At 46.3% G+C, this 16,482-nt stretch overlaps 1 protein-coding gene across 1 annotated transcript in view; it reads right to left on the bottom strand.

The window, feature by feature from the left end:
• The window catches only part of LOC147452720 (uncharacterized), a 123,963-nt gene extending 110,608 nt beyond the window's left edge, over positions 1-13,355 (bottom strand). Inside the window, exon 1 of the mRNA XM_086518321.1 lies at positions 12,974-13,355. Within this exon, the coding sequence (XP_086374447.1) occupies positions 12,974-13,297 (324 nt within the window). The 5' untranslated portion in view covers positions 13,298-13,355. The remainder of the gene's footprint in view (positions 1-12,973) is intronic.
• Positions 13,356-16,482: the final 3,127 nt, after the last annotated feature.

Raw genomic sequence — 16,482 nt, 5'->3', positions numbered from 1 at the left:
TCAAGTTGCCCTGTCATAAAGCCCTGTACTACTGGAGGGACATTCACGTTGACAGGAGGTACAGACTGACGTGGCCGTGAGCTCTCGCCAATCTCAAAAACCATAGGAATCTCCTGCCTGTCCTTTGGAGAGGAACCCTCTTCCATAATTCCCTTCCCGTTGTCGGCCATAGTGTAATCCCCGCGTTCTTGCACTGTGTGTCTTTACCCTGAACAATCCAGGCTCACTCTTTGAGGAAAAAGTGATTGATATCCCGGCAATGGAACCATGAAACCGGCCCGTAGGGCGGTAGGCGTTGGCTTTCACCCGAAATTCTTTACTTTATATACACACACAGAGCACTTTGCAAAGAGAACCTGCGACAGGAGTTAACACTTGAATACACACACGGCTCGGAAGCTAGAATGCTCCGAGCAAACGCCGACAACCTGTAGGCCCCAAAATTGGCGCCCCTTTCGGTATTTCTTTATTCTTTAGGAGGGTAAATTACAAGGTAAGGTCCTGGGAATCCTTCACGTGTATCCACCTAGATACCATTTGAATTGGCCAAATTTCGGCAGCATAACAACCCCAAAACTTGCGCGAAACCAATTCCCCTGCTGGAACTCACTTGCACTGTCGTATACCCTCTGATTCCTGTCCAAAAACAGTAAATTCAGCACGCTGTATTTACTGGTTTTTGCCCTGTTTTCAGCCCCAAACAGTCCCCTAACTGTCCTTTGCCAGTGGGGCACGATTCCCAGTGATCCTGGCGTCCGTACGGCTGAAAAACAGTGAATTTACAGCGCATACACAGCGCTGATTTTGCACCTGTTCGGTGAGGTTATGACCCTCACCAGTGCCTGCTTTGGAGCAGCAGCTAGCTACCCCTGTTCCTGCTCAAGGAGGCTCTTGCCTCAGCACAAAAGCATGAACCCACACAACTGTACATCAGTCAAATGAGTAGCCCTCTTGTGGGGCATCACATAACTGCACGTAGGGGAGAGAGAGAGCAGTGTGTAGTGTGCAGGGCATCACTCCTAGCACCACACTGTACATGAGAGGGAAAGAAAGCACTCCATAGCTCTTAACCTGTGACAGGTTGCAAATGAGGCCTCTCCCAGCATAAAAATCAGCGCCCATTTTTCTGCAAGAGGAAAGTTCACCAAAATGTGACACTTGGCGCATTTTCAAGCATTTTCCCGTTTCGGGTTCGCCGCTTAAAAATATCCCAACCGACGCGTCAGTTGACTTCGCGGCCGAGTTATAAAGTGTTCCCCTAGTCATACCGGAGGTAATGACGCGAACACATTTCACCGCCCAAAATAGCAGTTCCCTAAATTTTAGGAGATGCTTCCGTTGGGCTCCCACTGGTCTTCTGACCATCTATCCTCATTGGGACCGCATCCAAAAGTGCAATGTGGCCCAACTGTCGGATACTTTTTGTTGGTAGTCCCACCTTGACTTTACGCCTTAATTGAGTTCACTTCCTAGTATCCACCAACTTGCTAAGTGCGACGGGGGGACCTATATGATCTTGCTCTGAGCCTAGACATCCTCTTACCATACGAATTTCAGTGCCGACCACTTCCCGTCTGCGGGTGAATCTACCGTTCACATTGGCCATACAATGTCCGACCGTTTGCTACTTCAAAAAGAGGGTCTCAAAACAAATAAAATAAACCCCATTGGAAAGAAACCAACAACCAAGGTTAGCAGTTGCCACATCTCTATGACATGGTTAATAACTGCCACGTCCTCGTGACACCCGCCGTCCCCGGTCCGTCCCCCCTGCGACCTGCCTGTTCGGCTCGATTTCCGTCCGTCCCTCGGCGTTTCCTTCCGTCCGTCCCTCGGCGTTTCCCGTCCGTCCCCCCCGCCCCCTGTAACTATGCCCAAAACGCTAGCTTTAGGCTTCTGCTCCAAAAACGCTAGGTCTCCTGGGGGGTCTGCTGAGAAGTTGCCTGTTGAGCGTGGAGCTCCTGCTGCCTCTTCTGCCATTTAGTGCTAACTTGTGTTTGCTTATATATTTTCTTAGCAAAATTGCCCTACCTACTTTTGTTGGAAAGTCACTTAAATTAATAAGTGAAAAATGCCAAAAACAGGTAAAATAGGCTAAAATTACTGGAAAATTCCCCTAACTGATTCTAATGGATTCTGATGGGAATACTGATGATCATGCTCTGTGCAACCAGAGGATATGCATCTATACCAAGTGTCTGGGCATGCACGGTCTACGAATAGACTCACAAAAGTGCCAGATCACTTCTAATCTAGACTGACTGAACCCTGTTATGCCGTAGCTTGTCCACGGACACATAGGGTTGGATGTGTCACATGACATCCCCTCCTTTTCAAAGTGAGGTACTGGTACTGATATGTATGGCGTCGACGGAGATTGCCAATAGCATCTGGAATCCTGGAAGGGACTCTTCGCCGGCCCACTCTGATGTGTGGGTCGTACGACACTTGAACTTCGTAAAGGTCTGCAACGCTTGCTTCTTTGGGCTGCGCCGAAAGCGACCCAGTCTTCTGTGGCTCCTTCAATGCTTCATCTTCGTATAGAGTCGTGCTTCTTCCACCTTCAAGAATCTCCATGGCTGAAAATTCCTGAAACCATTTCCAACACAAAGATACATGTTAGGTGCAGCGGAATGAATGTTTGCGCTTTGCTCAAGATGAGTGCTCCAAACTGTGCTCAAGGTTCTTTTTGTTCTTATGGAAGGGAGAGCCTTCCGTTCTTAGTGGAAAGTGCTATGATCACAGACAAAGTGAATGGACACTGTGCGTGCAACTGTATGAGATTGAGAGATAGAGAGAAGAGAGATACGACACCAGAGATGTTGTAAAACCCTCCTCCGAAGGCCCCACTCTCATCGTCGAGAGTGGTCTACTTATGATTGCACAATCTGGTACAAATGGTATGCATGAGACTGATGCAAGTCTAGGCTATGTCGACAATGACGACGGGGATGACAAAGTCGACCTAAGGGCTGAAATCTGCAATCTTTCTACTGCTGTCCAAAAACGCTATGGGCTGAAATCTGCAAATGTTCTATCCACTGAATTCTGACTCCATGTCGGTGACGATGTCGATGACGACGATGCGACGACGACCCGCTGAAAACGTAGATGCTGAAATCTGCGTTTTCTGGGCTGAAACTGTAAACCTTGCGGAAACTGAACGTGCGGCGAGGAACTGCTGCGGGATGGTGAGATCTGCGAGGTTTGGGACTTGATCCGTGGGTACTAACTGCTGAAAACTGAAAACGCTGATGGTTCTTGAGTTTCCGTCGCGATGATTTGTAGAAACGCTGAGGTGGTGCTGCAAATCAAAAACGCTAGGGGTTGAAATTGGTCTTTCTGTCGCCGTGGTTCTGCAATGCAAAAACGCTAGGCTGATCTGTTGTGTAGCGATGGCGCCGGGGTTGATCTGCTGTGCACCAACACGCCAGGGCTTATCTGATCCCAAAACGCTAGCTTTAGGCTTCTGCTCCAAAAACGCTAGGTCTCCTGGGGGGTCTGCTGAGAAGTTGCCAGTTGAGCGTGGAGCTCCTGCTGCCTCTTCTGCCATTTAGTGCTAACTTGGGTTTGCTTATATATTTTCTTAGCAAAATTGCCCTACCTACTTTTGTTGGAAAGTCACTTAAATTAATAAGTGAAAATGCCAAAAATAGGCTAAAATCACTGGAAAATTCTCCTAACTGATTCTGATCAATTCTCATGGGAATACTAATGATCATGTTGTGTGCAACCAGAGGATATGCATCTATACCAAGTGTCTGGGCATGCACGGTCTACGAATAGACTCACAAGAGTGCCAGATCACTTCTAATCTAGACTGACTGGACCGACTGAACCCTGTTATGTTGTAGCTTGTCCACGGACACACAGGGTTGGATGTGTCACGTGACATGTTTTCACACTCAGTTCGGGACCTTCACGCAGTTTCTTCACCCTTCGACAGAGTACAACACTTTGCTACACTGCTCGTGACGGCACTTTACAATGGAGATCTCTCGGAGGTTGGGACACCCCAGACTGCTGCAGAGATCACAGCAAACATCTTCATCCTTTGCCTCAGCACATGATGCTAAATAAACCGGCTTCACGCGGTTTATTTAGCATCATGTGCTGAGAGGAGGTGTTAGACTTGCACCACTCTGCTGCAGAGATCACAGCAAACATCTTCATCCTTTGCCTCACATCTTCGGCTTCACGCGGTTTATTTAGCATCATGTGCTGAGAGGAGGTGTTAGACTTGCACCACTCTGCTGCTTCACATGCCTAGGGCATGCATGTACGACTAGTGTGCCACCGGGCTAGCCACCCATAGCATATGCATTGTCCGGCCACCCACTTCTAGGCCGGCCACCTGTGTTTTGTCCAAGCGCCCTACACACAGGACTTCATTTATGCTGGGTCGTGGGGCATTCCTCTTGCACTGCTCGACCTCCCCTTGGGCACCTCTATATATATGAGGCCAAGGGGGGTACCCACATAGAGATATCATCTGACATTGTACGGGTCTTGTGCTCTGGTAATCATGGGGGGTTGATCGCCCCCTCTTCCCTACATCAACGTTTTGGTGTTGTGTTCTCTGTTTCTGTGTCCTCTCCTCTCTCACGCTTTCGAACACATGCACCCTCACAGGTGGCGTACTGATCAACCATATCCTCGAAGTTTCAATGATGTATTGCGGAAATAGCCATAACCAAGGGCTTGCGAGACAACACATCTGCCACTAAATTCTTATGTCCCTTAACATGGACTATCTCGAAATGAAACTGTGACAGAATATTAGCCCATCTCATCTGCTTTTCCGAAAGCTGCTTCTGCGACAAGAAGTAGCGTAAACTATGATGGTTTGTAAAGACGTTAAAGTCAGCTCCGAGTAGAAAATGTCACCACTATGTAAGAGCATGAATAACTGGCAACAGCTCTTTCTCATAAATCTGTGCAACCAGTTGAGGACATGAAAACATCCTCCTCTCGTAAGCAATGACATGGCCTTCTTGCATCAAGACTCCTCCCAGACTGCGACCACAAGCATCACAGTAAACTTCAAATAATTGTTGCAAGTCTGACAAGGCCAAAACTGGTCCTGTTGTCAACTTTTCCTTGAGAGTCTGAAAGGATGCAATCTCTGTCGGTCCCAAAGTAAAAGGAACCCCTTTCTTAGTCAGCACATGCAAGGGATAAGCTATCTCAGCAAATTTTTGAATGAACCGCCGATATTATGAGCACAAGCCCAGAAAGCTTCGAACTTCATGAGCATTCTTCAAATCGGGCCAATCACGAATGGTCTCAACTTTGGTCGGGTCCATCTTACCCCTTCCGCTGAGACGATGTGTCCCAAGAAGTGTATCTCATGCAAGAAAAACTCGCTCTTTTTCGCATTTATAACCAATTTATTCTTTTGCAGTGCCTGGAAAACCTGCAATAGGTGGTGTCTGTGTTCTGCCTCACTCTTGGAGAAGACGATAATGTCGTCAAAGAAAGTGCCCACAAAAAATCGGTACTCTTTGAAAATCCTATCCATCATGCGGTTGTGTCACGTGCACATCTAACCCTATGTGCATGTGGACAAGCTGACCTACTTCTAGGGTTTAGGTAGCCTAGGGAGTGTTCCGACACCCTTGTGAGCCTGTACGCAGGCCATGCATGTCCAAGCACTTAAGAGTAGCTGCATACCCTGAGATTGCACAACCCATGATCATTAGCATCAGTACCCAGCACCCAGCATGAGCATTTTCCACCCACATGAACCACCTCTAACGAGTCATTTATTAATAAGTGACTTTTTGGCAATTATAATCCTGGTGGCTTACTGAAGGCTGCTCAACCCACCCTTATTCACCTATATATGGGGCCCCCATTAGGCGCTAGAAGGAGCAAGAGACATAGAGGAGCAAGAACCCTAGAGGTACCAGGCAGTACCCGCATGACCCAGTTTCCTCCAGTGTTTTCCTCAGTAAGAACATCAACGTTTTTGGATCAGCAGATCTCAGCCAGCAGCGTTTTCAGTTTTCAGCAGTAGCCTCGCGGATCCCGCACCCGATCACCGTAGCAGAACCTCGCCGCCGTCATCCCATCGCAGTAGATCACAGATCCATCTGCATTTTCTGTTTTCAGCCCATAAACAGCCTGCTTATTCAGTTTCCAACCATCCTAGTCCTCTTCGGCGACACTAGCTTCGCCGCACGACCCAGATCCAATCAGCATGAAGCGTTTTCAGATTTCAGCAGTTCAGCCATTAGCTCGACCTCGCCATCAACATCGTCGTCGTCGTTGTCCTCATCGTCATCGTTGTCCTCCTCGTCCTCGTCGTCATCAAGTACCACAGCATCTAGAGGCATTGTACCAGACCTTGTGCAATCTAAAGAAAATACCTCTCTAGCAATAGAGAGGGGGGGCCTTGGAGGGGAGTTTAAGACCCCATGTGGTGTCGCCTCTTCTCTCTCTCTCACTAGCACTCTCATGCACTTTGCACTCATAGTTTTCCACTCATCGTTTTGGTCATCGCACATTCTCTCACTAAGCACGGAAGGCTCTCCCTTCCGCTAAGTAAAAGGAACCTTGAGCACTCACTGATCACTCATCTTGAGCTTACACCATCATTCACTTCCGCTGCACATTACAGGTTGAATGTGGCCAGAGCATTCGTAAGGACATATGGCATCACCAAATATTTATACAAGCCAAAATTTGTCCTAAAAGCTGTCTTGTAGACATCACCAAGAGCAATTCCGATCATATAATATCCACTCTTCAAATCAATTATGTTGAAACAACAGGACCCTTGAAGTCTGTCGAGTATATCATCGATCCTTGGGATAGGGAATTTGTTCTTGATGGTGATTTTATTGAGAGCTCTATAGTCAATGCACATTCTCCAAGATCCATCTTTCTTTAGTACCAGCAACACCGGCGAACAGAAAGGTGAAGTGCTATGTTGGATAAAACTCTTTCAAGAAGTTCTTTTACTTGGTTCATTATTTCTTCATTTTGGGCTCGGCTAACGTGGTAAGGTGGCCGGTTCGGTGGTGTACTACCAAGTATAAAATCAATCGTGTGATCTTCAGGCCGTAAAGGAGGTAACTCGCCTGGTAGGCCTTCAAAGAAACAGTCAGCCTCCGCATGTAGAAATTATTGTCGTTCCTTTTCGAGATCAGATGTATTTGACCTTTGTTGAATGTTCATCATTTAGTTCTTTCAAGAAAATCGAGTAAACAAAAAGACTGGACTTCATTAATTTGGAAACAATCAAAGCCGATACAAGTGGAACGGACTCGCCCTTCAACTTTACATCAAGTACAATCTATCGGCCCTTCTCATTCTTCAAAGTAGCTTTCCTTGCCCTATAATCGACCACGCGCTGCTCTTGTGGAACCAAGGGATTCCTAGGAGGACGTCACACCCTTCCAAAGGCATGACATAAAAGTCCTCGTGTCCTAGATACACTTGAGAATGCAAACGAAGTTTGCCAATGACAAGTGTAATGGCAACATCCCATCCAGGTGCTGCTAGAACAGCCGCCGCCTGTGGCCCCATTCCCCCGAGCATAATTCCAAGTCGAGCCACCAATTCGGGTGAAATAAAGTTGGTCTTGGCTCCTGTTGCTAAATGGACTATTTTCTTATTTTTTGAGTAATTTATTTTCATTGAAATTAGGATATTTAAATGTGTGCACTTGAACCGTAAGATTAGGAATTGTAGATCTACGGGAATTATTAAAATCCATCAGGAACGGACAACTCCGATGTGTCATATGATGGGTGACATTAAGCATCAAGAAGGGGTTGTACCGTTAGTTCGGTAGGAGAGACCGGGAAAACGGATATTCCTGATGCGTCACGTGATGGGTGATGGGAGCATCGAAAAGGAAATATTATTTTGGTCTGGCAAGAAACCCGAACTCGGAAAAGGAATACATGTAACGACGCAAGCACAAGAATAAAGAAGGGTTCTAAGAAGCGGAATATTTTTTAAGTATTTTCTGGGAAGCTCGAATGCTTTCCTGCAAGGAATCTGTGTTTGCATAGAATGTGTACCTGACAACTGCACCCGGGGACGCCTGGAATGTGATTGCATAGCATCAATTTTCAGCTCGCTCAGTTTTATTGAGTTTTGGCCAGGTTCACATTTTTTAATGAAAAGTGACCGGCCGCCCACTTAATAAGTGGGCAGCCCATTAAAAATAAACCAAGGTTTAAATAAAAAAACAGCATTGGCTGCTGGCTGAACCGTACGGATTCTCTCTCTCTCTCAGCGCAGCAAAAATACCAGCCCACAGCCTCCTCTCCCTAGCGCTACTCCCTCCCCTATTCCTGCCGGCTCCGCACCGGCTATTCCTGCCAAGGGCGAGAGCCTATAAAAGCAACCTGCCATCTCTCTCGGTCCCCCAGATTTTGACAGCGCTAGCTTGAAAGAAGATTCTTCCGAGAAGGAGACGCAAGTGATCGCGAGACTACGGAGCACGGAGGTCGTTCTTCCGTGCAAGGTGCGACAAGTATCAATTGTGAATTCGCAGTACGAGTTGTTTCGTGTTTGTATTTTGCAGGTACTCCAACAAGGAGAAGGAGCGAGAAGGCCTCGACCTATGCTCATAGATTCCGGGACAGAATCAAAAAAGGTATGTAGAGCTTCACAGTTCAAGAACAGGCGGAAACATAATTGAGAGCTCCTCTCTCGGATTTCCCTCACGAGAAGGAACGAAAATCGAGTCTGAGAATAGAACAGAGGGGTTTTCTCCAATTCTTGTGCTTGTAAAAAGATTCTCCCTAGTAAAGATTCTCTTTAAGGAGGGGGGGCAGCCCAATCTTCTGGTCCCAAATACTATGTCCATCTTGTCTTGCATCTCTTTTGAGTTGAAAGAATATTTATTTTCAGCTTGTTGATTATTCGTGTGCGCTCCCGTTTGTGACAGCTCCTCCGTTTAAGAAGATTAGGGCTTCTCGGTCTCGCACTTTGCCCCATGCACAGATAAGTTCAATACTTTCATCCATCTAATCAGGGTCGGTCTCCACACAATCTGGTACCAATCCTACCCTTTTCTCCCACGCTCTTCGGCTGCTGTGGGACTCTCTGTCCTGTCTTTTGATTGTCCTCTAGGTGCCTTTTTGGGGAACCATGTTGACACATGTCCATATTCTCCACATTCAAAGCACTTCCCCGTTTTAAGGTACTCGGATCGCTGTTCCTCTATCAGTCGGGGACGTGTATCTTCCTTTTTCAAAAACTTCCCTCTTCTTTCGTTACCATCATTCGAGTTCTGTCCGGTCCTTGTTGTCAAAAGTTGATCAGTTGGATGCGTAAGAGTATCCGAATGCATAGCAAACCCTTGCTTAGCATGTCCCATCAGTTGTTGTATGGACTTGGACTTCTGCAGTAAGCAATAATCTCGTATCTCTTTGGGTAGACCACAACAAAATAGCTCGATCTGTTCCTTAAAAGTGATCTTTTTAAAAGAAGAGGCCGGTAGGAAAGTATCCCAAAATCTTTGGCATTAAGTATCCAAAGTATCTTCCTTGATCATCCGAAGATGATTCCAAGCGGTAACCACATCACGTTCATACTCATGAGTGAGCCAAGAGGAAGTGAAAAGCCGCTTAAACTACAACCACTTTGTCAGTGCTTCCTTTCGTAACAAAAGAGTGGACCACCAAATCTGTGCATTTCTTTTCAAATAGGATGCTGCCCTCCAAACCTTGGAGTGCTCTGAATAGCACCCTCCTGAATAAGCTATGTCAAATTGTTGAATAAAAGCGAGGGCCTTGTGGGTATCTCGGAAACCTGAAAAAGTATCAAACTTTAGTGCTTGTCCACCCTCCTTGAAATCTTTGGTTTTCTTGCTCTTGTCCTCGAGAAAGTCATATTGGTTGGCTCTTTAAAAATGCTTCCTCTTAGAATAAAACATCGGTTCATTGGAGTCCGAACTTCCAGAAGAGGATGAAGCCTCCTCGGAGCTACCTGAATATTTGCGGGATCTTCGTTGGAATCTGCTCTTCTTAGTCTTCTTCTTGTTCTTTCTGTGTCTGTCACGTGACACATCCAACCCTATGTGTCCGTGGACAATCTACAGCACGACAAGGGTTCTGTCAGTCCAGTCAGTCTAGATTTAGAAGTGATCTGACACTTTTGTGAGTCTGTTCGCAGACCGTGCATGCCCAGACACTTAGTGTAGATGCATATCCTCTGGTTGCACACAGCATGATCATAAGCATTCCCATCAGAATCCATTAGAATCCTTCAGGGGAATTTTCCAGTGTATTTGACCTATTTTCCCTATTTTTGACATTTTTCACTTATTATTTTTAAGTGACTTTTGTTGGAAAGTAGGTAGGGCAAATTGAGTAAGTTTGTATATAAGCAAACCTAGACTAGCACTAATTGGCAGAAGAGGCAGCAGGAGCACCTTGCTCAACAAGAGACTTCTCAGCAAGACCTCCCCCCGGCAGGAGACTTAGCGTTTTCAACCAAGGACAGCCAGCGTTTTTCTCCATTGCAGATCAGCCCCAGTGTTTTGCATTGCAGACCAACCCGGCGACAGCAAGACACAGCAAAAGCCTAGCGTTTTTGATTTGCAGACCAACCTCAGCGTTTTGCAGATTCCCGCGACGAAACCTCAAGCAACACCAGCGTTTTCAGTTTTCAGCCTTTAGACATCGCAGAAGAACCCCCGAACCTCGTAGATCTCACCTTCCCGTAGCAGTTCCTCGCCGCACGGTCAGTTTCCGTAAGGTTTACAGTTTCAGCCCAGAAAACGCAGATTTCAGCATCTGCGTTTTCAGCGCGTCGTCGTCGCATCGTCGCCATCGACATCGTCACCAACATAGAGTCAGAATTCAGCAGATAAAGATTTGCAGATTTCAGCCCTTAGAGATTTCAGTTTTCAGCCCGTCTCGTCGTCGTCCTCATCGTCGTCGACATCGTCGGCAAGTCCAAGCATTGTAGAGATTTGTGCAATCAATAGTAGACCGCTCCCGCTATAGAGAGTGGGGCCTTCGGAGGAGGGTTTAACAACATCTCTGGTGTCGTATTCTTCTCTCTCTATCTCTCAGTCTCATGCACTTTCATGCACAATGTCCATTCACTTTGTTTGTGTCCATTGCACTCTCTCATTAAGAACAGAAGGCTCTCCCTTCCATAAGAATAAAAGGAACCTTGAGCACAGTTCGGAGCACTCATCTTGAGCAAAGTTCAAACATTCATTCCGTTGCACCTTACAGTGTCTTTGGTCTTTCTTCGTTTCTTGTCCTCATCACTGGAATCAGTTGTCGGAACTATCAAAAGAGGATGAGAACGAACTAGACACACCCTCACAGCATACACGCTTCTTTGTCTTTCGTGCATTTACAAAAGTAGACTTGTGACCCAAGTAGCCAAGGTAATCTGCTACTCAACTATATTTCTTTGAATGCTTCTTGGTCTTCACGAGTCGGTTGACTCGTCTTTTGACTACGTCGTCGAGTTCATCTTCAGTGTACACCCGCGGAATAGGTGCTTTCTTCAAAGCTAACTTCAAAGGTGAGAGCAGTTGGAAGTGGCAATAGCAGTCGTAGTTGTGTGTACCTCAGGTCTATCCATTGGGCATGTCAGATCTATGCCAAAGCACCCTTGCTCACTTGTATGAGCAGCTTGTTATGAGCATGAAGAGCCTCTCCCAAATCAATCTCTCTCTCTCTCTCTCTCTCTCTCTCTCTCTCTCTCTCTCTCTCTCTCTCTCTCAGATGTCCTGTCTCTTTCTACCTTATTGATTTCTCTTCTACACAAAGTGTGCCTCGTGCTTGTAAGTGGCATTGTAGGTGTTCTAGATCGGAGTTGAGGTGTTCATCAAATCACGAGCCACAAGTGTGCTTTGTTCATTGCATCTTCCGTTGCCACCTTTGACACACCCAAGGGATGTACAAAAGAGGGATAACAATGTGAGTGCTATGTAGGTATCAAGGTGACATGTATGAGGGATGTACAAAAGAGGGATAACAATGTGAATGCTATGTAGGTATCAAGGCGACCTGTATGAGAAGTGCAAAATGAACCACTTGGGAGGAGCATAATTCCATGTGATGTGACCATGGTCCCGACTGAAAAGGATTGAGAATCTCGTCCATGCGTGAAAAAGGAGCATCGATGACTCTTTGTTTCCCTAGAAGAGCCTGTTGAACTATCCCAATGGCAACAAAGAGTAAGTAGCAGCTCCGTCCAAATGGCTATCAAAGTGGTGGATGTAGGATTAAGACTATGAGTCTAGAAGGTGGGCACAACAAGCCTTTCTGGTTCAAAGAGTGATGATGTCGATAAGGCCATTGACATGATACCCATAGTGGAATATGAAATGGATGTATCATAGCTATTTTTAGTTTTTTTTTCACTTTTTTATGCCTATAAGACCAGTGACATGATACTCATAGTGGAAATATTATCAAATGGATATACTGGATTCGTCTTTTGGTCAATTGGATGTACCCAACTTCCTTTCTTTCTTTCTATCTCTCTTACTCGTTGGATAGGATCATGGACGTCTTGTGAGATTGTCATACCACATTAAAAATTCTTTTCTTTTTCTTCTTCTTCTTTCCACCTCGATGGGCAAAGTAAGCAGACCCATGTCCATTCCTCACTTTGTTTAAGTTCAGTATCCCTTACTAATAGCTCCAATTAGGTTTCTTCTCACTTTTTCCCCTCCTTTTCCGTCATGATAAATAAAGTTTAAATGGAGACCAGCATCTCGAAGCAACACATGCATATGTGGATATTGGTCAGGATAGGGACATACGTGCATACATACAGAGACGCATGCATAGCTGCACACACACACTGTGTGTGTGTGTGTGTGTGTGTGTGTGTGTGTGTGTGTGTGTGTGTGAGAGAGAGAGAGAGAGAGAGAGAGAGAGCTCACAATTTGGGCAGGATGACGTCATTGCAAATACAACCACGTTAAATACTAACTCTACCCCTTTCATGAACAAAAAAGAAAGCAGCCAGAGCTCACCTTGAGGCGCTGGCAGAGCATGAGAAAATCAATAGCAGAGGAAGGTGTTGTCCGTGCAGAGGTTGTAGGTCCATCGCTAGAAGTCAAAGAGCCACGCTCTGAGCTTGCCATGACGGAAAAGTGATGGTAAGGATCGCCTTGTTGACTTCGAGAGTTGTGCCCTGCGTTCTTGCCCAAAAGAGAGCTGGTTGTTGTACAAAGCGCAGCAGAGCAGCAAGAGGACGAAGCAGAAGACGATGGAGCTGTGGAGGAAGTAGACGATGTGAGCTGCGTTGTGAAAGAGGACGATGACGTGAGCATGCACGCTGCTCTGCCTGCGTCCATGCCCCCGTCTACTAGGAGCTTCGCACCGTTTCTCGTTCGCTTCCCTTTGTAATAGCGCTGGTGGTGCACAAGGGGAATATTCCTTGTTACTTCGTTAAAGCGAATACGTATGATTGCCCTTCAAGGAGAATCTCCTTCTCTCTTAGGGTGCGCACATGCACCAGCCACTCCCGATTGAAATTCCATGCTGCCTGCCACTTTTTTGGACTGTAGCAGATCGCTTCTTGAACGTTTCTCTATCGCTTCGTCAGAAAGTGAGTGCCCTCCCCTAGCCGTTTGCAACAGTAGCAAAGTGGTGGTTGCCTAAAGATGGTAGCTGACGGCCCCGCAGCATGCGTCCAACCTCTGCAACATGGTCTGCAACTTCATCTACTCACCGGATCCATGTTAGTTAGCTTGCATGTGCGCACACTAACGACCAATGGCAGGTCGGTGTTGCTGCTGCCGCCACGGCATGTGCGCGAAGTGGGTGATATCGGTCGGTGCAGATTCAGGCTGCTGAGACTAGTCGGGACCATGCATGTGCGCAGGCTATCTTTGCATGCCTCAGTGTCTCCGATTGATGGAAAAGTGCACAAAGCTCATGATGCCCCTGCAGAATTCTCGTTGTCTTCTCACCGGGCCTATCGGAATGTCACTCCCTCTTTCACTGCCGTTTGTAGCTGATGAGCACCGTTGGTGAAGCGGGAATGCGAATGATTGAGGAACAGGCTCTGCACACGTCGAAAGGCTCTTGACAGACTAATAGACGACTTGCATGTGCGCGAGAGGCCAATTTGTACATAGGCAGTTCTCCCCTCACCGTCGTCTGTTGGGTTTGTTACATGTGCACAGCCTATCTATTCTTCCCTTCATTAGGTACCTGTCTGTTTGCATTCTCATCCATTCGTTCTCCTTGCATGCATGTGACAACTCTCTCTCTCTCTCTCTCTCTCTCTCTCTCTCTCTCTCTCTCTCTCTCTCTCTCTCTCTCTCTCTCTCTCTCTCTCTCTCTCTCTCTCTCTCTCTCTCTCTCTCTCTCCATGTGGGTTCTTTGTACCCATAAGTTCACCGTGAGATGCAAGGCTTGCTTGCCTACAGTAGCATAGTAGCCGCATAGTGTCCATCACTATGGCTACAACCTCATACCATTGAGCAAGATGATTCTCTTGCAGTCCTCTTGGGGATTAGCAGAGGCAGATGGGAAGATGGCTATGAAGGGGATGTGTGTAAGGGAACCCTTGAGGGCTATGCTCTACAGAGCGTAAGAGGCAAAAGGTAAGCGGACGAGGCCAGAGGCAAAAGGGGAGTTCAGGTAGAGAAGGTAGGGATGCAAGCGAAAGGGGAGGGGATGATGAGGAATATTCGTTTAAGTCTATCTATTTTATTTTGCATCTTGCCAGTAGGTAGGAGGAATATTCGTTATGGCGAATAGTATGTGCCTACGATTCTTAAAAAAGAAAGTAGGTCAGAAAGGGGAGTTCAGGCAGAAGGTAGGGATGCAAGCGAAAGGGGAGGGGATGATGAGGAATATTCGTTTAAGTCTATCAATTTTATTTTGCATCTTGCCAGTAGGTAGGAGGAATATTCGTTAAAGGGAGTAGTATGTGCCTACGATTCTTAAAAAAAGAAAGTAGCAAACAAATCTTTCCATATGCCAGTGACAAAGCTAGAGACAAGAATCTCTCCACATGCCAACAACAGAGCCGCACAAAAAGAATTTGGATGATGGCATGGCAAGTGCAGCGATCTGTAAGGAGGGGGACAAAGTGCAGGCTAAAGAGCATAGAGCTCGGTTGGCAATGTAGCAGGTTTCCGTTTTTCAAGAAATGAGGTGGACACCATAAGCAAGAGGCGATTCGTGCAGGCTAGTTAGCGCAGTGCTAACAGGCTATTGTAGTCTACGCGCTGGGTTAAAAACTTGCTCGCAGTTGTGATTTTTCTTGCCATTGCAAACAAAGCACCAGTCTGGAGGAATTTGCATAGATTCTAATAAACTAATGAAGGTGTGGGTATCCATGCTAGGTTCACAACTGATTGCCAATATTTGCAAACTTTTCATGTTTCCATGGGAGTTTGCGAGCGAGAAGGCTCGCAACAACCAGATGCATCCTTGCTCCAAGGGGAAGGGGTGGATCATATACACAATCGCATAAGAGACAAGCCCTCTGTTGAATTCTCCAAGCACGTGAAGGAGAGATGACAAGCTCATTGTTCACTTTTCCAGGCTTGCTGCATGTTTATTAAGTGCCAATATAATAAAAATAGGCATTTTTGCCACTAGTTGGGGTCTTCATGTGAACACAGGAGTTCCCAATTTCCGGGTTGCACAAAAGTTCATAAACTTACCCCATGTGAATTGGTTCTTGGCTCTATACCAGCATTCAAATTCTCTTCATCTCTATGCGCCACATAGAAAATCCTTATTGATTGCACTTTATCGATATTCTCACAACAAACCAAGGCAGCATTCGCCCCCCCCCCCCCCCCCCCCCCCCCCCCCCCCCTCTCTCTCTCTCTCTCTCTCTCTCTCTCTCACACACACACACACACACATAGATTGGTTGCCTCACAAAAACCCTCTATAGATGTGTTATTTTTGCCTACAGCATTGATATTGTCTCTCTCTAGATGCAATAGTGCAAGTCCTCTAGATGGGTGAGAGAATTCATGATGAGATTGTTAGTCATAGGCTATTGGAGAAAGATGACATGCTTGGCAATGCCCTGATCAATAAAATGTGGTGCCCTCACAAAAGCACAAAAACTTCATGATGGGCATCCTCTCTGGGACGGGGTCTCTTGGAGTGCACTGATTGGAGGATATAACCAACATGGTTGTGGCAAGGAAGCTTTGGGTTGTTTTACCTACATGCACAAGGAAGGCCTTTCTCCAAAACCAATTATGTATGCTTGCACCTTAGGGGATCCATTCTTTATAGAAAAGAGCATACTACATGAGAGCGGAGATCCTTATAAAACCCTCTATTTATGAGAAGTAGAATCCATTAGGTCTCCCCAATCTCAGAAAAATAAAAAGTCTTTCAAAACATATTAAGCGTGTAAGTGAAGGGTGAGTATAAGAAATGAAAAGATAGATGAAGGTGGAAAGTCAAAAGACCTTTTGTGTCCATATAAAGAGGTGGCCGACTTCAAATGGTATATTTGTGTTTCTCTTCTCCTTTAGTTTCTCCTTAGCATTTTCTT

The sequence above is a fragment of the Adiantum capillus-veneris genome, chromosome 8, assembly GCF_014529385.1.
Source record: "Adiantum capillus-veneris isolate H3 chromosome 8, ASM1452938v2, whole genome shotgun sequence".
Classification (NCBI taxonomy): Eukaryota; Viridiplantae; Streptophyta; class Polypodiopsida; order Polypodiales; family Pteridaceae; genus Adiantum; species Adiantum capillus-veneris.
This window is presented reverse-complemented; position numbering and strand designations above follow the sequence as displayed.